At 42.0% G+C, this 22,962-nt stretch overlaps 2 protein-coding genes across 2 annotated transcripts in view; both read left to right on the forward strand.

Annotated features, from left to right (window-relative positions):
* The window catches only part of LOC143416853 (ribonuclease inhibitor-like), a 264,095-nt gene that overhangs the window by 225,093 nt on the left and 16,040 nt on the right, over positions 1-22,962 (forward strand). The window lies entirely within an intron of this gene.
* LOC143414164 (protein NLRC3-like) lies at positions 868-21,432 on the forward strand. The gene is made up of 4 exons (XM_076877905.1): positions 868-1,000; positions 1,121-2,912; positions 17,859-18,035; positions 21,237-21,432. The coding sequence occupies exons 1-4, from the start codon at positions 868-870 to the stop codon at positions 21,430-21,432; spliced, it is 2,298 nt and encodes a 765-aa protein (XP_076734020.1).

Genomic DNA, 22,962 nt, shown 5'->3' on the forward strand with positions numbered 1-22,962 from the left:
AAACCAGTCACTGATATAAAGAGAGCACCGTGTTCCAGGGCATCTGAGCATGGAGGGAAAGCTTTATGCAGGAGATGGTAAGAGCTGTTGGGACTAAAGAAACTGAGCAGAAAACTACAGACATCTGGAAACTGAGTTGTTAATTCTCAGTGGGATCAGCAGGACTAGCAAAGCTTCACCATGACAGTCATCTGATTGACTGAACCCATCCAAACATCACTTCATGGACCTTTAGCTTGTGTCTGTGTGTGGACAGACATAACATGAGCTAATTATACATTACTCCTCCACAGAGTGGACCAGCAGAGAGCAGAGGTTTCCACTGGTCAGTCTGCACAGCAACATCAAACACACCTGGACTCTGTGGTTATGGTTTGTAGTACTACGTTTACATTTGTTCTTTTCAGTCACCTCTATGCTGCACTTTGTGGACCAGAGGATTGTCAGTGTGTCCAACATAAATCAGAGTTTGGGCTCCATGATTTCAGTCAGATTGGGGTGACTGTAGCTCAGGAGGGGAGCAGGTCAGCTACTAGTCAGAAGGTTTGTGAATCAAACCCTGGCTGGCAAATGTACTGGGTAACGTACTAAACCCAAGCTGCCCTCTGATGCATCCATCAGAGTGTGAAAGAAAGTATTTAAGCATAGAACAATGTGCTTGGTTGAATGAGGCATGTTGTATAAATGCTTTGTGTGCACAGAGTATCAAAGAGAGCTATATAAGAACCAGTCCATTTACCACTGGGTAATTCATATAGTCTTCTTTTCCAGCGGCTGGAGGACAACATCACCATGTTTGTGAAGAACGAGCTGAAGAAGATCCAGAAGCTTCTGAGTCCAGATCACCCAGAAACTTTAAAGAGCCAGATGGAGGATGAGGAGATGTTTGAAGGAGAGGATGAAGATGAAAGAAAGAGCTGCAGAGAAGCATTTCTGAAGATCACACTCCACTTCTTGAGGAGACTTAAGCAGCATGAGATGGCTTACCATCTGCAGAGCAGTAAGAGAATTTCTCTAAAGACTGAATATTGATCTTTCCTAATAGCTCAAGAAATGGACCAATAGACATTCATCCTTTCAGGGTACTGAAAGGCTATGATATTTATTATATAATATTTGTTTCTGAATTTCTTACCTTCAGAAATATTTGCTCCACTCTGTAAACGTGAACTTAAAGCCCAACTGAAGAAGAAGTTCCAGTGTGTGTTTGAGGGCATCGCTAAAGCAGGAAGCCCAACCCGCCTGAATCAGATCTACACAGAGCTCTACATCACAGAGGGAGGGACTGCAGAGGTCAATGATGAACATGAGGTCAGACAGATTGAAACAGCATCCAGGAAACCAGACAGACCAGAAACAACAATCAGACAAGAAGACATCTTTAAAGCCTCACCTGGAAGAGACGAACCAATCAGAACAGTGCTGACAAAGGGAGTGGCTGGCATTGGGAAAACAGTCTTAACACAGAAATACAGCCTGGACTGGGCTGAAGACAAAGCCAACCAGGACATCCAGTTCATATTTCCATTCACTTTCAGAGAGCTGAATGTGCTGAAAGAGGAAAAGTTCAGCTTGGTGGAGCTTGTTCATCACTTCTTTAATCAAACTAACGAATCAGGAATCTGCAGGCTTGAAGACTTCCAGGTTGTGTTCATACTTGATGGTCTGGATGAGTGTCGACTTCATTTGGACTTCAACAAAACTAAAATCCTGACTGAAACAAGAAAGTCCACCTCATTGGATGAGCTGCTGACAAACCTCATCAGAGGGAACCTGCTCCCTTCTGCTCGCCTTTGGATAACAACACGACCTGCAGCAGCCAATCAGATCCCTCCTCAGTGTGTCGACATGGTGACAGAGGTCAGAGGGTTCACTGACCCACAGAAGGAGGAGTACTTCAGGAAGAGATTCAGAGATGAGGAGCAGGCCAGCAGGATCATCTCCCACATCAAGAAAGCTCGAAGCCTCCACATCATGTGTCACATCCCAGTCTTCTGCTGGATCACTGCTACAGTTCTGGAGGATGTGCTGGAAACCAGAGAGGGAGGAGAGCTGCCCAACACCCTGACTGAGATGTACATCCACTTCCTGGTGGTTCAGGCCAAAGTCAAGAGGATCAAATATGATGGAGGAGCTGAGACAGATCCACACTGGAGTCCAGAGAGCAGGAAGATGATTGAGTCACTGGGAAAACTGGCTTTTGATCAGCTGCAGAAAGGAAACCTGATCTTCTATGAACCAGACCTGACAGAGTGTGGCATCGATATCAGAGCAGCCTCAGTGTACTCAGGAGTGTTCACACAGATCTTTAAAGAGGAGAAACAACTGTACCAGAACAAGGTGTTCTGCTTTGTTCATCTCAGTGTTCAGGAGTTTCTGGCTGCTCTTCATGTCCACCTGACCTTCATCAACTCTGGACTCAATCTGCTGGAAGAGCAACAAACAAGCTCTCAGACAGAGAAATACTTCTACCAGTGTGCTGTGGACAAGGCCTTACAGAGCCCCAATGGACACCTGGACTTGTTCCTTCGTTTTCTCTTGGGTCTGAAGACCAATCAAACTCGTTTGCAAGGCCTGATGACACAAACAGGAAGTAGCTCAAAGACCAATCAAGAAGCAGTTCAGTACATCAAGAAGAAGCTCAGTGAGAATCTGTCTGCAGAGAAAAGCATCAATCTGTTTCACTGTCTGAATGAACTGAATGATCGTTCTCTACTGGAGGAGATCCAACAGTCCCTGAGATCAGGACGTCTCTCCACAGATAAACTGTCTCCTGCTCAGTGGTCAGCTCTGGTCTTCATCTTACTGTCATCAGAAAAAGATCTGGATGAGTTTGACCTGCAGAAATACTTTGCTTCAGAGGAGGCTCTTCTGAGGCTGCTGCCAGTGGTCAAAGCCTCTAAAAAAGCTCTGTAAGTTATAAAGTTTTTATTATTTAATTTGGTTGGTATGTTATGGAAAACACACTGCCATGAACCTCTGTTTTGTTTTTGTCAAAATCACTGTAATATAATCACTGTACCTTTATATACATGTGACTTGTATTAATGCTGCTGCCCTCTTGTGGCTAAAGTGTAATTATGTTATTGTTATTAGGGAGGATTTGAGAGTAAGGCTACGTTCACACTGCAGGCGAAAGCGCATTCAATTCAATTCAATTCAATTTTATTTATATAGCGCCAAATCACAACAAAAGTCGCCTCAAGGCGCTTCATGGATACAGAGAAAAACCCAACAATCATATGACCCCCTATGAGCAAGCACTTTGGCGACAGTGGGAAGGAAAAACTCCCTTTTAACAGGAAGAAACCTCCGGCAGAACCAGGCTCAGGGAGGGGCGGCCATCTGCTGCGACCGGTTGGGGTGAGAGAAGGAAGACAGGATAAAGACATGCTGTGGAAGAGAGACAGAGGTTAATAACAGATATGATTCAATGCAGAGAGGTCTATTAATACATAGTGAGTGAGAAAGGTGACTGGAAAGGAAAAACTCAATGCATCATGGGAATCCCCCGGCAGCCTACATCTATTGCAGCATAACAAAGGGAGGATTCAGGGTCACCTGGTCCAGCCCTAACTATATGCTTTAGAAAAAAGGAAAGTTTTAAGCCTAATCTTAAAAGTAGAGATAGTGTCTGTCTCCCGAATCCAAACTGGAAGCTGGTTCCACAGAAGAGGGGCCTGAAAACTGAAGGCTCTCCCTCCCATTCTACTTTTAAATACTCTAGGAACAACAAGTAGGCCTGCAGAGCGAGAGCGGAGCGCTCTAATAGGGTGATATGGTACTACAAGGTCATTAAGATAAGATGGGGCCTGATTATTTAAGACCTTGTATGTGAGGAGCAGGATTTTGAATTCAATTCTGGATTTAACAGGAAGCCAATGAAGGGAAGCCAAAACAGGAGAAATATGCTCTCTCTTTCTAGTCCCTGTCAGGACTCTTGCTGCAGCATTTTGGATTAGCTGAAGGCTTTTCAGTGAGTTTTTTGGACATCCTGATAATAATGAATTACAGTAGTCCAGCCTGGAAGTAATAAATGCATGAACTAGTTTTTCAGCGTCACTCTGAGACAGGATATTTCTAATTTTAGAGATGTTGCGCAAATGGAAGAAAGCAGTCTTACATATTTGTTTAATATGTGCGTTGAAGGACATGTCCTGGTCAAAAATGACTCCAAGGTTCCTCACAGCGTTACTGGAGGCCAAGGTAATGCCATCCAGAGTAAGAATCTGATTAGATACCATATTTCTAAGATTTTCAGGGCCGAGTACAATAACCTCAGTTTTATCTGAATTAAGAAGCAGAAAGTTAGCGGCCATCCAGGTCTTTATGTCTTTAAGACATTCCTGCAGTTTAACTAATTGGTGTGTGTTATCTGGCTTCATGGACAGATAGAGCTGGGTGTCATCTGCATAGCAGTGAAAATGTATGCTATGTCTTCTAATGATGCTGCCTAAGGGAAGCATGTATAATGTAAACAGAATTGGTCCTAGCACTGAACCCTGTGGAACTCCATAATTAACCTCAGTGTGTGAAGAGGACTCTCCATTTACATGCACGAATTGGAGTCTATTAGATAGATATGATACAAACCACTGCAGTGCAGTACCTGTAATACCTACAGCATGTTCTAATCGCTCTAATAGGATATTATGATCAACAGTATCGAACGCTGCACTGAGGTCTAGCAGGACAAGCACAGAGATGAGTCCACTGTCAGAGGCCATAAGAAGATCATTTGTAACCTTCACTAAAGCTGTTTCTGTGCTGTGCTGAGCTCTGAAACCTGACTGAAACTCTTCAAATAAACCATTCCTCTGCAGATGATCTGTTAGCTGTTTGACAACTACTCTTTCAAGGATTTTTGATATGAAAGGAAGGTTGGAGATTGGCCTATAATTAGCTAAGACTGCTGGGTCTAGAGATGGCTTTTTGAGTAAAGGTTTAACTACAGCCAGCTTGAAGGCCTGTGGTACATAGCCGATTATTAGAGATAGGTTGATCATATTTAAGATCGAAGAATTAATTAATGGCAGGACTTCTTTGAGCAGTTTTGTAGGAATGGGGTCTAAAAGACACGTTGATGGTTTGGAGGAAGTAATTATTGAAGTTAACTCAGAAAGATCAATTGGAGAAAAAGAGTCTAACTTAATATCAATGGTACTAAGAGTAGCTGTAGATAATATTACATCTGTGGGATGATTATTGGTAATTTTTTCTCTAATGATAAAAATTTTATTTGTGAAGAAGTTCATGAAGTCATTACTAGTTAACGTTAAAGGGATGGTTGGCTCAAAAGAGCTCTGACTTTTTGTCAGCCTGGCTACAGTGCTGAAGAGAAACCTAGGGTTGTTCTTATTTTCTTCAATCAGTGATGAATAGTAAGATGTTCTGGCTTTGCGGAGGGCTTTCTTATAAAGCAGCAAACTATTTCTCCAGGCTAAATGATGATCCTCTAGATTTGTGACACGCCATTTCCTCTCCAGATTACGAGTCATCTGCTTTAGGGTACGTGTTTCAGAATTATACCACGGAGTCAGGTACTTCTGATTTGAGGCCTTAGTTTTCACAGGAGCTACAGTATCCAGAGTCGTACGTAGTGAGGAGGTAAAATTATTAACAAGATAATCGACCTCTGTTGGGGTAGCGTTCAGATAGCTACTCTGCTCTGTGTTGGTACAGGGCATTGAAGATGATAACAGTGGGTGGATTATATTCTTAAACTTAGTTACAGTGCTTTCAGAAAGACATCTACTTTGATAAAGTCTACTCTTCACCGCTGTGTAATCAATTATTGTAAAAGTAAATGTTATCAGGAAATGATCAGACAGCAGAGGGTTTTCAGGAAACACTGTTAAATGTTCAGGTTCGATGCCATATGTTAGAACAAGATCTAGAGTGTGATTAAAGTGGTGGGTGGGTTCTTTTACATTTTGAGAGAAACCAATTGAGTCTAATAACAGATTAAATGCCATGTTGAGGCTGTCATTTTTAGCATCTACATGGATGTTAAAATCACCCACAATAATTATTTTATCTGAGCTCAGAACTAAATTAGATATAAAGTCTGAGAAATCAGACAGAAACTCTGTGTAAGGCCCAGGTGGACGATAGATGATAACAAGTAAGACTGGTTTCTGAGTTTCACAGCTGGGGTGGACAATGTTAAGCATCAGGCTTTCAAATGAATTAAAAGTCTGTCTTGGTCTTTCATTAATTAATAGGCTGGTGTGAAAAATTGCTGCCACACCTCCCCCTCGGCCTGTGCTTCGAGATTTCTGGTAGTTAGAATGGCTCGGGGGTGTTGATTCATTTAAACTAACATAATCATCCTGCTGCAACCAGGTTTCTGTAAGGCAGAGTAAATCAATTTGTTGATCAATTATTAAGTCATGTACTAACAGAGACTTGGAGGAGAGAGACCTAATATTTAATAATCCACATTTCACTGTTTTCCTCTTTGGTTCAGATGTGGATACTGTATTGTTCTTTCTTTGTAATTGTTTATGTTTAAGTTGTTTGTTGCTGGTTTTTAGTTTGTTTTTTGTCTTTTTGGAAGCTGACACAGTCTCTATGGAGATGGGTTTTTGGGGGGGTAGCAGGAGGAGAGAAGCTGCAGAGAAGCGTGTAAGACTGCAACTCTGCTTCCTGGTCCCAACTCTGGATAGTCATATTTTGGGGGGTTTAATAAATTTGTCCATATTTCTAGAAATGAGAGCTGCTCCATCCAAAGTGGGATGGATGCCATCTCTCCTAACAAGACCAGGTTTCCTCCAGAAGGTTTGCCAATTATCTATGAAGCCCACATCGTTTCTGGGACACCACTCAGACAGCCAGCAATTTAAGGAGAACATGCGGCTAAACATGTCACTCCTGGTCTGATTGGGGAGGGGACCAGAGAAAACTACAGAGTCCGACATCAAATCCGATTTTTCTGACCTTTATAAATCTGACTTTTTTGACCCTATGCGACCCATATCCGATCATGCTATGACAGTGTGAACGTCGCGAATCCGATATTTTCAAATCCGACCTGGGTCACTTTCGTATGTGGTACTGAATCCGATACATATCCGATGTTTTAGAAAGCGACTGCTGTTTGAATGGTCAAGTCGCATTAAATCCGTCTTTTACGTCACCAACACAAGACAGATGCCAATTATCAGCGCCCGATAAGACATCGCGAACGCTTCCTGGCCATCCCGTGTAGATGTCAGTGAAACTGTTGGGAAGACAACGTTGGAGAAACGTGAACATTTTATTTGTACTGTATAATCTGCAGATTCTGACAGAAATCTGCAGCTATCCTTTGAAGCACCGCTCCTCTAAAACAGCAATAAGGATCATTATTAGGTTATCTACATTATTATGTAAATAACAAAATAACTTAAAGCAAAAATTGGGAAACGTAAAGTCCGAAGTCTTCATATTAAGGGTCATCTGTCAAACAATATTCTTTACTCTGGGTCTAAACAGAGCGCGTTGTGTGTGAAGTCTTCTTTTGCGCATGCAAATGCACAAATGCGTCCTTCATTTCCCCGAATCTGAAGGATTCGTCGGGTGTGTCCTTCGTGGCCCACCATATCCCAGAATTCATAGCGCGGCCCAGCCAAATTTCAGCTGCCAACAATGGCGGCTGCTACTAAGTTTTCAAATTACTCTTATTAATCTTTCTGGGTCACAAAATAAACTTTTAACATATTTTCAGGCGAGAAAGTAGCTGTGTAAACTTCAAATATCTGCTTAGTTTATCAAGACATCGCATATTTGCAAAAGTGTGCCGACGTTTTCGGAGACGTCTGTTCCCCACCCGCTCGCTAGCAAGCCGGGGGGTTCAATGGTCACTCCAGCCGGCAAGAGCAGCGGACGCCCGGCTTCATCGTTTTCAGACCCCTGCTCTTTCGCTACTCAGGTTAAACATGATATATAAGTCACTCGGATAACTTAAAAATGTAATTGTTTGCCTTTTTTCTGTGTTTTATTTGTTCCGGAGTAAATCGGTTTGGCTGAGATCAAAGTTCCTCCGGGATTTTCACACAGCTGAATAAACGTTAAACAGGAAACTGATTAAACAGAAGTGTGAGACGGTCAAGAATTTACGCCAGTGTCCTGTTGTATTTTAGATAGCAAGGAGCAGACGGCCGAGTTTATTAAACTCCACCAACACAGCGGTGACGCAAATCTGAAGGCTAGACCGTCCCATTTCACAGCCTCGCACTTCCAGCCTTTTCGATCTTTGAAGGACCCGGCCCACGTAGACCGCGAATACCGGGTCCTCCGAAGGATGCAGCCGACGTTTTGGGACAAAGCTAGTGTGCGATGTTCTTTCAGTGTTGCACTTTGTAGACGCTCCCTGAGCACTGGTCTCACAGCCAGCTGCACATAGAGACCAGTGTTGTTAGTCCAGGTCAGAAGATGACTTGTTGGAATGAAAATGAGCTTGTAGTTTGTCTGCTTTAATAATGTGACTGGAAAAAGGTGTTGGACTTCAAATATGTCCATTTCTTTCACACTTCACCTTTAAAAGTGAAGCCTTGTGGTTCCTGGAAGGAAAAACACGACTTTTTCAAGTCTTTGTCCTGTTTTTATGAGAAATGTACGACTTTAATGTGAAACATTCAGAGTTTTTTCTCTTGTTGTGTTTGTTTGAAGCTGCTTCCTGTTGGCTTCAGCTGTTTGGAGTTTCCATTTTCTAAACTTCTACATTCTGAACCTTCTTCAGCTCTGAACAGATGATGAAACACTGAATGATTTCAAGCTCACACTTTGTCTAATAAACTTACATCTTTCATTCTTTATACAGATTGTGGAGCTGTGGTTTGTCAGAGATCAGCTGTGATTATCTGGCAGCAGCACTGAAGTCCAACCCCTCCCATCTGAGAGAGCTGGACCTGTACGACAACAAGCTGCAGGATTCAGGAGTGAAGCATCTGTGTGGTTTCCTGGAGAGTCCAGGATGTGGACTTGAAACTCTGAGGTCAGTCAGCATGTTTTAGTTGTGCTGAGATGAATGTGATGTGAAAGTTGTGCTGACACTAAACTGCAGACATCAGGCTGATATTATACTGATCCACACTGAGGATCTTCATGGTAAAGTCTGTTTTCTTCTTCTCTGGTTTAGTCCATTGACTGCAGCAGAACAATGTTCACATTTCAAACCTTCAAAGAAGAAGAAAAATCCTCCACTGGATAATTCACTGTGAAACTCTCCAACTCTTCATTCCACCTTAAAGTCTGTCTGACACTGAAATCCAAAGCAAAATGTGCGTTTGCTTTACAGACAGCAGTCCAACACAAACATACACACATCATCCAAAACACAGTCCAACATCCAAATCTCCTCCACTGCCAGCATGAATGATGGGAAAGAGAAGGAGGAACACTCTGACATTCAGGGTTAGAATGAGTTTCATGAAGCAGACTGTGAAGATCAAAGCTGCATTAGAAAGCTTACATGAATGAATGAGTGGACAGAAGTGGACAGAGATCATCACTTCAAAGGCTTTAAATCAGCACATTTCTCTTTATTCTTTATCAACTCTGTTAGTTTCTCTCAGTTTTCTGTGGAATGAAGCTAACAGCAGGCTAATAAGATGCTGACCAATAGGTTTCTATTAAAGGTTGTAATTTGTATATGAAAAAGTGCTTTGGCTCAGCAGGGATCAGCTTACAGGTAGAATACAGCTGCTGGATGGGATTAGCATGTCATAGCTATCTACCAAACTGCTAACTGGGGGATTTCAGGCCATCTATGGATCATTTTTGCTAACTGTTTATTCAGCTTAGGCTCACAGGGCTGCAGCCTGTGCCCTAGCTGTCATAGGGCAAGAGGCGTGGTCCACCTGCACAGGTGAGCAGTCCATCACAGGGCCAACAGAGAGAGACAGAGAAGCACTCTCTCACATCCACACCTACAGCCAATTTAGAAGCACCAATGAACCTAAGCAGCATTTCATTGGACTGTGGGAGAACATCCAACCTCCACAGAAAGGCCAACAAGCTTCAACCTACAACCTTCTTGCTTTAAGGCACTAGTGCGAACCACTTTTCCCCATTTCAGCCCAAATCCTGCATCTTCCTGTTTCTGACTCCAGGCCAGCTCCACTAACACTTTCTCATCAGACACTGCCACCTAGTGGAGGAAGTCTTAGTCCCATTTGAAGCTTCAGATGACAGTTAGTTCCTTTACAAAGAGGTGGAGGTGGTGGGGCCACAGCACCATCATCACTGAGTGCCATAGGACACTTAACCTTTGTTTCCATATGCTGGGAACTTCCTGTTGTTCCAAGGAGGACGGGAAAATGTGTGAAAATCTCCCAGTCAGTTCCTCACAGCACACTTCAATCATTTCCCTCCCACAGCATCAGGACCAGGGCTTTTTCTCTCTTTGGTCCCACTAAGAGATTTCCACACAAACACCTCATCAGTGGGACTCTCAGAGCTACCAGCCCTTTGCTACAATCACAAAGCTCTTCATTGAAATCAATGATATCAAAGCTGGAATCAAATGAGTCCAAGTCTTCTGCTGATTCAGCATCACATTCATCTTTGCTCCTTGTTCTGCATCCCCACCATGGACTTCATTCCTTTCCAAGCCAGCCTTGAGTGTCCTTTATTCAGCTCATCCTCTGCTTTACTTTTACACCTGATTTTAGCTGCTTTATCTCTCTTTCAACAAGTTTCTGTGCCTCAATCTTTTTCTTCTCTCCCTCATAACAAGACAGCTTCTTCTGCCTGAGAACATGTTGGAGTGATTTACTAATCCAGGGCTGCTTATTGGGGAAAATACTTCCTGTTTCCAAAGTAATCCCCATTTTTCCCAGAAAGAAATGCAAGTAGAAATCGATGATCTAAGTGAGAACATGAGCCTTTAACAATAGCAGCAAAATATCTCTCCAATCTCAATACTCCCTCTCTCGACCTCTGGAACACCAGAGGTCACAATACATTGTGTTGGGTCACTCCTCGGCCCACTCAGCTGCTTCCATGTCCATCCATGGCATCATGGACATCGGGGTCACCACTCCCGCTCTGACCCTCTCTAGCCGTCCTCTGGCTCAGCAAATCAGACAACCTCATGTCATCTAAGTGGTCCAGTAATAAACACCAGCTCCCCCTCGAGAACACTCCATGCGTAAGATTAGGTTTTTTCTGCGTCCCTCTCTTGTGGTCCATCATGCCTCGGGCCTCCAGGATCCTCACCCCCCTGTGGTCGCCGAGATCTTGTGTAAAGCAAACCAAACACCTTTTCCTGCACCTCCCTAACTTATCATCTTTGGGACTCTTTAATCAAAAGCCTGATCCTAATTATCTTCTTGACTTATTGACTTGTATTTATATATATTCTTCAACGTTACTCATCATTTTAAAACTCTTAAAACGCTGCTTTCACGTCCCTGCATGCGTTTCCTGTCGCTTGCCTTATCTAATCATCAACATCCTGTACACAGAAGTCTCGCTGCTGCAAGGCCTCCACTCTGACCTAGAATCTCCTTTCACAAGAAAATCATTATAAGCGCCTATTCTACTAAAAGATCCAAAAAAAACAACCACTTTAATCAATTAAGTTTAAACATATAAGCAATTACTCCTGCATACATTTTATCATAGCTAAACGCTGCCTTGAAACAACTCCTGTGTGTTAACACTAACTTCATTTTAAAACTCACATTTCCTATATTATAACCTGTTTTTGGTACAGCCTTTTTATTTCATCTTGCTCCTTTGATGTAACAATACCTTCTCATTCTAGTTTATCAGACTTAACCAAAAATATATGCTTTCCTTCCTTTGGTCCTTCTCTAAAGCAAGAAACTCCTATTCAGTTCCTCTTTTCTGTCACTTGTTACAGGGCCAGCTCAAGTTCAGTTAAACGCTAAATTAATTTGAGGCCTTTTGCCTGGAATCAATACTGTCATGTGTGTTTATGGACTCTATATGTCTGTAAGCGTGTGCAATCCTTCAATAACTCATATCATCCTCACAGTAGATTGGCTAATCATAGCGCTAGCCAAAGGCTCGTGACCCACAAGAGACGAATTGAGCCACAACTCCCTTAAAGGCACAAAATGCAATATGTATAAAAAGTCATTTCTACGTATAAGCTCTCCCCTTTATCCTAAAAATAAATCTATGTAATATCTGTATGTGTGTCTTCTATTCATTAATGTAATTGTCAGTTATTTTCTCTCTTTATTTTACCTTCTTTTTGTTTACCTCTTTGTTTGTGACGTGGACATCCCTAAACCATCCTGAGTTCCGGCTTCAATTTCAACCCAATTGTACCCTCTATTCTCGCAGTCGAACTCGTCTGGGCTTCACCTTCCCACTGGCCCCTGTGCCCTTCTCTTAGTGTCCTTTGTTGTCTTGTGATCCCCAGCAAACACAGTCTGTTTCTTCTCTGTTTCTTCTCCGTTGCTCTTTTCAGTATTTTCCTTTTAGATTAAATCCCAGCCTGGCAAAATATCCCATTCAGTGTCTTTAAACAGTTATGTCACACTGTTCTTACCAGCCTGCAGTTCACCGTGCATTTTCCATCACGTGCTTTTCTTCCATGCTGCTGCTGGTATCGTCAGTGTAGTTTCAGTTGCACTGTCTTTTGCCTGCTGTTAATTCTTGAAGTCCACGATGTTCTGTCGGTCTTCATCAGGAGATTAACTGTCCTATGAGCTTCTTCTCAGGATCGGGACAAGTGGGAGGTCAAGCTGTAAAATTTTAAGCCAAAATCTGGCCTGTTTTCCTCCCAATTCTGTTAATCAATGGTTTTGTACTCAAGATTCTAGGTTGAAAGAAGTCCACCTGTATTGACACACTAAAGCATACAATTAATATCCTTTTCATTTCTTTTCTTAAAACCTCCATTTGCTTCATCTGCCTGGAGTTTAACTCGTATGTTTCTCTCTCTGTGTGCTCACTTGTCACAGTCAGTTCCTTTTATGGGCATGCAAAGTTCCTGTCACACACACCATTTCCTGTCAACCTTGCAGCTGCTCAGAACCATATTTTCTGTTTCTATCTCTCCTGTTTTGTTTTTTTTACAGGCTAATAAAACTCTTGTTTTACTAAGTCTTGATCTAAAACAATTCACCCTTATTTCACGCACACACTTCTAAATATACTAAATTCTTTGCGTTTGTCAGATCGTCTCACACACACACCGCCTTTTCTCTCACACTTCCACTTCTGCACTCACTCTACTATCAACTTTCATAGTGTTATTATTATTTATTATTTTGTACAAATCACACCCAATCACTCAAAACCTGCTACTCACAGCATTCACACACTTAAACTGTGACAAGAGTTGAGGAATATACTCACAACACGCTTTCCTAAGAGTATTTCAGACATGCCTTTCATAATCAGAAAGAGCAAGTCAAAGAAAACAATTGAAACCTCTATTAATTCTCACAGCACACACATAGAATAGAAAAAATAAAACACACCAGCATTTATTGCTGATGAGAGGTTACTCCTAAAAGTAATATGTTAGTCTTAAATATATACAGTGCACTCACTATATTTATATATCAAAACTCAGTCAATTACTATACATCCACTACGGCAACTCAAAACTTTATTTATAGCCCTCTAATGAACATAAATGGCGTCTTAAACACACACTCAACAATGTTTGCAGCAGTATTTGTAAAACCAACTGTGGTTTAAACAGTTCACTGCTGACTAATTTGCATTTTCACACTCACACACACACAGTCTAAAAATAGCTCCAGCACTGCCTCAGACTCCTTTCACACAGAGATCTCTTATTTTATATTACAAAGACGTCTTATATTTACAACCACTGTCACATCTGTCAGCTTTAGCGCCTAAACAATTTCGACAAATTTAAGTTAACGGTCCAACCGATAAAGTCCAACTTTTTTGTGATCAATTAACCAGTATCTGTCCAACAGTTTCTGGCCTCATCTCTAAAATCCCTAACTCAATTTAAAAGCGTCAACCAACCCAAACTTTGCCTGAAGCTCTATTTTTGGCATTTCACAGCCAAGGCTTACCCCGAAGTTTTAAGTTAAAGTTACACGCCCGAAGTCCAACTTCTGCTGGCCAAAAAAGCGCAGACTACCGTTCCAAACGGTAAGGAGACTCTAACTCCTAGTTATTCTGGAGTGCCCCAAGCTCCACAGTGACCAACTGACTATCCCTCTTCGAGGACAATGCCTAAGCGTCCTTGGCATTGGCAAGCGTTACCTCTGAGCACTGCGCTTCCTATCAGTCCAACTGACGTTCTTGAATAATTTATAATACTTTGGAACAACAGTAAAACAGCCAAAAAAGTGTAAGACTGAAGCAGGTCCAACCTTATAACCAATACGGGCTCCACCCCAAACAATAACCAAATTCCCTAATATACTAAAATCACTCAGCAGTCCAACTGCTTTCCACGGTCCAACCGTATTAAATCCTTTAGCGGTCCAACCGCATTCAATCCTCAGTACTGTCATGAGATTCTCATCAAAATCAAAGCAGACATTCCCCAGTAATTTCAGTGAGTAGACTTTAATTTGTAATGTCCAATTTGGCACACTTTGGAAATAATTCAACAGGTAGTGCCTTACCTTTGGATAAGCGGCTTAGAACAACAATGAGAAAAAGAGAGCTGATTATTAGCTCATCAAAACACAAAACAAAATCACAATGAATTATCAGTTAATTTCATTTAAAATAATTCATTATGTATTTATGTACAATTCAAATTAGTTAATTACATATTTTGTTGGTTTGTTTTCTATTTTAATTATTTTACTGACACATTTAATGAATTATTTAATGATGTATTTATTTAATTCACGTTGCTACTCCTGGCCCTGCATCGCTGTTCATAAATACATTTTATTTGTCAGCTTCACCCATCAAAGTCAGGGGGCGGGGTTAATGCTGATCAAGTCAACACCATTGCTTTGGTCTGGTGGGCGTTCTTTTAGTGGGCTTTTCTCAATACTAAGTAGGCCTACACACCAGGGTTTGGACATGTGTGGACCCAAACTATACTTTTACCCTTTTTTGTGTGTCACCAAATACACTTTAATATTTTCTAGACAAGAATGTAGTGGCGTAATCTTTAACCTCTTTTGGCTCCAAACAGAAGTGACAGACTTGAGCAGGGTTAATTTAAAGGCTGACAGAAGTGGAGTGGTGATGGGGAGATGTTTGACAGGACAGTGTTTCAGCCTCCACAGGTTCATGTTGTGCTCCATCAGTCAGTGAAGATGAAGTCAGTGCTGATGAGGCTGTAGAGTGTGTGAGGGATGTGAATGAGGATGATGAAGATCTGATGATAGCAGATAAAAACAGGCTGCAGAGACTTTGAGCCATACAGGGCACACAGTGTGTGTACAGAACAGCTGAAATCATTATGGAGGCCTCACTGGAATATGGAAGCATCACAGTACAGCTTCAGTGAAGCATTAAAGTCTCTGATATGAGATGACAAATGAAGCAGCCAGAGCTTTTTCATGAGTGGAAACCCACTGTGACTGTGAGCTGCTGCTACAGCCTCCAGATTAGCCAGCAGCTCATCCTGCTCAACATGGACCTGTGGTCAGAGTGTGTGCTGGATAATCCGGCCCAGGATGAGGCCAAACTGACATGGGATGAAATGTCTGTCACATAATTGAGCTTAGTGTAGTTTCATTTCTGCACAATTTAAAAACAACCAAAACTTTGTTCTGTCTTTTCTATGTTATACTGTAGACTTTCTTTGATACTGTGTCCAAAAGGAGCAGCTTTTACTTTGAAGGGGAGGCGTCTCTGTTTCCTCTTCAGGTTGGATGATGGAAGCAAATTAGTAGCTGTGTCCCAAAACGTCAGCTGCATCCTCCAGAGGCTGCATTTGAAGGCCGATTACGTCACAGCCAGGCGATGAAGGCTGTCCGTATTTGTCGACTCCTTCAAATGTGCCCGACAAATGCGTCCTTCATTTCCCCGAATTTGAAGGATTCGTCGGGTGTGTCCTTCGTGGTCCACCATATCCCAGAATTCATAGCGCGGCCCAGCCAAATTTCAGCTGCCAACAATGGCGGCAGCTACTAAGTTTTCAAATTACTCTTATTAATCTTTCTGGATCACAAAATAAACTTTTAACATATTTTCAGGCGAGAAAGTAGCTGTGTAAACTTCAAATATCTGCTTGGTTTATCAAGACATCACATATTTGCAAAAGTGTGCCGACGTTTTCGGAGACGTCTGTTACCCACCCGCTCGCTAGCAAGCCGGGGGGTTCAATGGTCACTCCAGCCGGCGAGAGCAGCGGACGCCCGGCTTCATCATTTTCAGACCCCGCTCTTTCGCTACTGTCATGGTCCGGATTTTGAGGAAGAGACTACGACTGGGATATAGTTTGGGTCAGCACAGATCATTTATTAAAACACACATTACAGTGTGGGAAGAGCCGGACTTCTTCTTCGTTTGCACAAAGACAGAAAGCTTTATAGTCATTATGACGTCACACAGTTAGACCTTACTGGCAATGATAACAGTTCCTCGCACTCAAAAAGTTCTCCTTATATGGACATCATATGCTACTTTAGAGAAAAACAAGTGTGTAATACATTGTGCATTTTGTGATAGTGTAGCTTTCAGAGAGACTATCCTCAGACGACCCTCCTATTATTATTAAGTGTGAGTGTAAACGTGCATGTGTTATATAAGTGCGTGCATGTGGTTACAGGCCGGCGTACGTGCAGAACTGAACGCAGACGGGCCTGGGTCCAACAGGACTGGTGGGTCTGAGCGGTGTGACTGCACTAAAGTGCAACAACTTAAGCAGATAACAAGAATGATACAGAACCTCAATAGACAGTCAGTGTGCATTAATATTTGCTCAGAGTAACACAGATGTAATTAAAAGATTATTCTGTCCACTGATTCAACAATGGTAAATGATTAACCAATGATAACTGATTATAAGAATACAAAATAAAATATCTCCTGATCACACTACTCAGGTGAAACACGATATATAAGTCACTCGGATAACTTAAAAATGTAATTGTTTGCCTTTTTTCTGTGTTTTATTTGTTCCGGAGTAAATCGGTTTGGCTGAGATCAAAGTTCCTCCGGGATTTTCACACAGCTGAATAAACGTTAAACAGGAAACTGATTAAACAGAAGTGTGAGACGGTCGAGAGTTTACGCCAGTGTCATGTTATATTTTAGATAGCAAGGAGCAGACGGCCGAGTTTATTAAACTCCACCGACACAACGGTGACGCAAATCTGAAGGCTAGACCGTCCCATTTCACAGCCTCGCACTTCCAGCCTTTTCGGTCTTTGAAGGACCCGGCCCACGTAGACCGCGAATACCGGGTCCTCCGAAGGATGCAGCCGACGTTTTGGGACAAAGCTAGTGTGTGATGTTCTTTCAGTGTTGCACTTTGTAGACGCTCCCTGAGCACTGGTCTCACAGCCAGCTGCACATAGAGACCAGTGTTGTTAGTCCAGGTCAGAAGATGACTTGTTGGAATGAAAATGAGCTTGTAGTTTGTCTGCTTTAATAATGTGACTGGAAAAAGGTGTTGGACTTCAAATATGTCCATTTCTTTCACACTTCACCTTTAAAAGTGAAGCCTTGTGGTTCCTGGAAGGAAAAACACGACTTTTTCAAGTCTTTGTCCTGTTTTTATGATAAATGTACGACTTTAATGTGAAACATTCAGAGTTTTTTCTCTTGTTGTGTTTGTTTGAAGCTGCTTCCTGTTGGCTTCAGCTGTTTGGAGTTTCCATTTTCTAAACTTCTACATTCTGAACCTTCTTCAGCTCTGAACAGATGATGAAACACTGAATGATTTCAAGCTCACACTTTGTCTAATAAACTTACATCTTTCATTCTTTATACAGATTGAGTCGCTGTGGTTTGTCAGAGATCAGCTGTGATTATCTGGCAGCAGCGCTGAAGTCCAACCCCTCCCATCTGAGACAGCTGGACCTGAGTGACAACTACAAGCTGCAGGATTCAGGAGTGAAGCATCTGTGTGGTTTCCTGGAGAGTCCAGGATGTGGACTTGAAACTCTGAGGTCAGTCAGCATGTTTTAGTTGTGCTGAGATGAATATGATGTGAAAGTTGTGCTGACACTAAACTGCAGACATCAGGCTGATATTATACTGATCCACACTGAGGATCTTCATGGTAAAGTCTGTTTTCTTCTTCTCTGGTTTAGTCCATTGACTGCAGCAGAACAATGTTCACATTTCAAACAGTGAGACTCAACGTATGGCCCGCGGCCCACACGCGGCCTGCCCACCTTCCCTGATTCAGAGAGAGGGGACACTGATTAACTGTGTAGTGTTCTTCCTCACAGTTCTAAGTATCAGACACAACAATGAATAATCCACAGCTGACTGTCTTTAGCAGGTCAAAGGTCACGGCACACAGCAGACAGTGGGAAATATTATAATTCTGATCATTTATCAGCACATATCCATATGTATAAAAACAAAGCTGACACTGTGAGACTTGATCAGAGGTGTGATCATCACAGCAGAGGCCTTTGTGTCAAAGTCACTGAGGATCAAACAGAAACACATGAAGCAGATTTTCCTGTTCTGGCTTTTTATAGCAGATAACCTTCAAAATATTCTGCAGTCCATCAAAAACTGAAGCAAACCATGAATCAACATGTGAACATGAGCTGATGCTGCTGAAGTGAAGCAAAGTTACAGAGGTTTGATTACAGACACAGCTGAGAGTTTGTAATCTGTCATCATTTTAAACGGTTTACATTTCTTCAGTATATCCACATTTGCAGCTGGTACCTCAACCTCCACTTGTCCAACACAACTGCTGTCCACTGCCTCCATGACATTGTGATTTTGCTGTTGGTCTTCTGTCAGATCTTCATCAATCACTTCTGCACGGGGCACACCTTCAGACTCTGCAGCTGCATAACGAAAGCCTGTAAGATAAAATTAGACATAAGGTAAATGTACACCAATATTCCAATGACAGGTGTGTGATTCATCTGGAAGTTATGTGCGGATTAGTGTACAGTGATAGCAATTTAGTATGTTTTTAGAGGGGGGGGGGGGGGGGGGGGGGGTTGTTTACCTCCGATGGGTGCTCTTTTTCGCTTCCGTTGCGTACGCCTTGAGTGCCGGTCCGAGTCTGATACAGGTATGTCGTCATGCCCCATGTGCAGTGTTGGTGCCCAGTCTGGATTTGTTACATCCATTTCATATGCTGGTTTGCCTGCAATAATGCCAAATCATAAGCTACTCAGTCGACATGACGTGGTTCTGCAGCATCACACATTAGCATGTTTTATCTCATTATCTATGACCTCAGCACGTTGAAAATCACACTAAAAGCCTTTCAAGAGTGATATGAATTAATTTAGAACTCACCGGAAAGAAAATGCCGTGAGCAAACCAACAAAAAGCTGGGGATTGCAGAGAACTCGATATCCGCTCGTCTCACCGCTGCAATCCAAGCCTGACGTCTTTGTTTAGTAATATCGGATACATGGGATCCCTCACGTTGCCTCCAGGATGGAAAACGATGAAAAGAGAGCCCGTTATCCAGCTTCTTGCCTTCACGATCGTGTGATCTAACGTTGCAACCGACAACACAACACGTACGATCCATAGCTGAAATGGTATCCTTTGGCTGGCCTACTGTCATGGCGGAAGGGGGCGTGGCCCATCTCCCGTGACATCACGCTCCAAAGCCCTATAGGTGGGAAAATGTACCATGTCGACCAATCAAAAATGATATGGAAACATGACATTTGGTTGTTTAGCAAAAGGGGGAAGTTTTAGGAGTGACCGGCAAGAGAGAGCGAGTGAGCGAAAGAGAGAGAGAGTTTTGATACGTGAGAGATTTGTGACGTTTACCGTGTTTGGTCTCAAGTTAGTTTGTTGTCTTGTGTATTTAGTGTGTAGCTGTTGTTTTGTTTTGTTTTGTGTGTCAGTTCTACTAGTGATCGTCACAGTTGCTGCCTTAAAGCCAACAAAGGCAGATTGCAGTGTAAACGCTGAGTGACACACCTGCTGTCAGACCTGCAGGTTTATCCCTGTGCTGTTCTCATATGTGTTAGAGTGACACAAACTATTGTTTGACACCTGATTGTTCTGTAAATAGTTTGAAATGATTATATGAAAAACGTCTGAGCCTTGGCTGCATTTTTTGGTAAATAGTACCATATAACTTTGTTGTTTGCAAAACGTGTGCGTATTTTTAAAAGTGCACAATCTCTATTTGCATTTCAAGTTATGAAGATGATTCGTTAAACATGTGTGTGGTTTTTACAGTCAAAATATCACTTTCTACGTGTATTTTAAATTTTGTCTGAATTTAGATAAATTGTGCTGATACAGTTGGTCAAAATGAGAAAATAACAGATAAACTGTTTTTAAAGGTAAAATATAGAGGCCACATCAAAAGTAGTCAAGAAGGGTTAAAGGCTAAAAGCAAAGTTGTCACCAAGTACTGTTTATATTTGTGTGTATTGCTGCAGCTTTTTTGAGTATTAATTTGGTGCCTTTGTGTGAAATAATGGTATTGTGAGTGATCCATATAGTCACAAAGAATAGCCACTTGTTTCTGTGCTACCAAAGTTCCCCGGCTTTCATTCAAAATGTGTTTATCGTCAGCACCTGCACATTAAACTACTTAAACATTATAAATGTCTTCAAGCTCACACTGAGGCCTGTGGGGTACTATCAGCCACTGAGACAGTACACACATTTATATGTGTTTGTATATGAATATTTCATACTTTAAGACTGCCTGTTTATTTAAGGGAGATGAACAAAATACATTGGAATTGTACAAAATAATATCATGGATGATAAATTAAATAGATTTTAAGTAGATGCTTGTGCATTCTTAAAGTCTTATATGTTGAACTGAACTATGTGATCTGTTCAAAGCCTTAATCTTAATTTGAAGTGAAATGTGCATTTTGAGTTTATACACTATGTATATAAGGCGACCGTTTCCTTTTGCAGTATTTTTGTGTGGTGTACTTTTCTATGTCTTAACAAAAGGGGAACAAAGGTGTTTAAGTTCACCTAGGATGATGTGTTTTAATTTTCACATGGTCTTGCTTGAATTTGACCCTGACAAAGGCGTATGAACTCTGTCAGCTGTTTGGAGTTTCCATTTTCTAAACTTCTACATTCTGAACCTTCTTCAGCTCTGAACAGATGATGAAACACTGAATGATTTCAAGCTCACACTTTGTCTAATAAACTTACATCTTTCATTCTTTATACAGATTGATCAACTGTGGTTTGTCAGAGATCAGCTGTGATTATCTGGCAGCAGCACTGAAGTCCAACCCCTCCCATCTGAGACAGCTGGACCTGAGCTCCAACTACAACCTGCAGGATTCAGGAGTGAAGCATCTGTGTGGTTTCCTGGAGAGTCCAGGATGTGGACTTGAAACTCTGAGGTCAGTCAGCATGTTTTAGTTGTGCTGAGATGAATATGATGTGAAAGTTGTGCTGACACTAAACTGCAGACATCAGGCTGATATTATACTGATCCACACTGAGGATCTTCATGGTAAAGTCTGTTTTCTTCTTCTCTGGTTTAGTCCATTGACTGCAGCAGAACAATGTTCACATTTCAAACAGTGAGACTCAACGTATGGCCCGCGGCCCACACGCGGCCTGCCCACCTTCCCTGATTCAGAGAGAGGGGACACTGATTAACTGTGTAGTGTTCTTCCTCACAGTTCTAAGTATCAGACACAACAATGAATAATCCACAGCTGACTGTCTTTAGCAGGTCAAAGGTCACGGCACACAGCAGACAGTGGGAAATATTATAACTCTGATCATTTATCAGCACATATCCATATGTATAAAAACAAAGCTGACACTGTGAGACTTGATCAGAGGTGTGATCATCACAGCAGAGGCCTTTGTGTCAAAGTCACTGAGGATCAAACAGAAACACATGAAGCAGATTTTCCTGTTCTGGCTTTTTATAGCAGATAACCTTCAAAATATTCTGCAGTCCATCAAAAACTGAAGCAAACCATGAATCAACATGTGAACATGAGCTGATGCTGCTGAAGTGAAGCAAAGTTACAGAGGTTTGATTACAGACACAGCTGAGAGTTTGTAATCTGTCATCATTTTAAACGGTTTACATTTCTTCAGTATATCCACATTTGCAGCTGGTACCTCAACCTCCACTTGTCCAACACAACTGCTGTCCACTGCCTCCATGACATTGTGATTTTGCTGTTGGTCTTCTGTCAGATCTTCATCAATCACTTCTGCACGGGGCACACCTTCAGACTCTGCAGCTGCATAACGAAAGCCTGTAAGATAAAATTAGACATAAGGTAAATGTACACCAATATTCCAATGACAGGTGTGTGATTCATCTGGAAGTTATGTGCGGATTAGTGTACAGTGATAGCAATTTAGTATGTTTTTAGAGGGGGGGGGGGGGGGGGTTGTTTACCTCCGATGGGTGCTCTTTTTCGCTTCCGTTGCGTACGCCTTGAGTGCCGGTCCGAGTCTGATACAGGTATGTCGTCATGCCCCATGTGCAGTGTTGGTGCCCAGTCTGGATTTGTTACATCCATTTCATATGCTGGTTTGCCTGCAATAATGCCAAATCATAAGCTACTCAGTCGACATGATGTGGTTCTGCAGTATCACACATTAGCATGTTTTATCTCATTATCTATGACCTCAGCACGTTGAAAATCACACTAAAAGCCTTTCAAGAGTGATATGAATTAATTTAGAACTCACCGGAAAGAAAATGCCGTGAGCAAACCAACAAAAAGCTGGGGATTGCAGAGAACTCGATATCCGCTCGTCTCACCGCTGCAATCCAAGCCTGACGTCTTTGTTTAGTAATATCGGATACATGGGATCCCTCACGTTGCCTCCAGGACGGAAAACGATGAAAAGAGAGCCCGTTATCCAGCTTCTTGCCTTCACGATCGTGTGATCTAACGTTGCAACCGACAACACAAC

The sequence above is a fragment of the Maylandia zebra genome, linkage group LG3, assembly GCF_041146795.1.
Source record: "Maylandia zebra isolate NMK-2024a linkage group LG3, Mzebra_GT3a, whole genome shotgun sequence".
NCBI lineage: Eukaryota > Metazoa > Chordata > Actinopteri > Cichliformes > Cichlidae > Maylandia > Maylandia zebra.

Excerpts from the sequence above, each read along its gene's own strand:
- LOC143414164 (XM_076877905.1), top strand. The coding sequence starts at position 868 with ATGGAGGATGAGGAGATGTTTGAAGGAGAGGATGAAGATGAAAGAAAG. Across the intron at positions 1,001-1,120 it reads GGCTTACCATCTGCAGAGCA|TTCTGAATTTCTTACCTTCA; the intron begins GTAAGAGAATTT and ends TATAATATTTGT. Across the intron at positions 2,913-17,858 it reads AAAGCCTCTAAAAAAGCTCT|ATTGAGTCGCTGTGGTTTGT; the intron begins GTAAGTTATAAA and ends TTCTTTATACAG.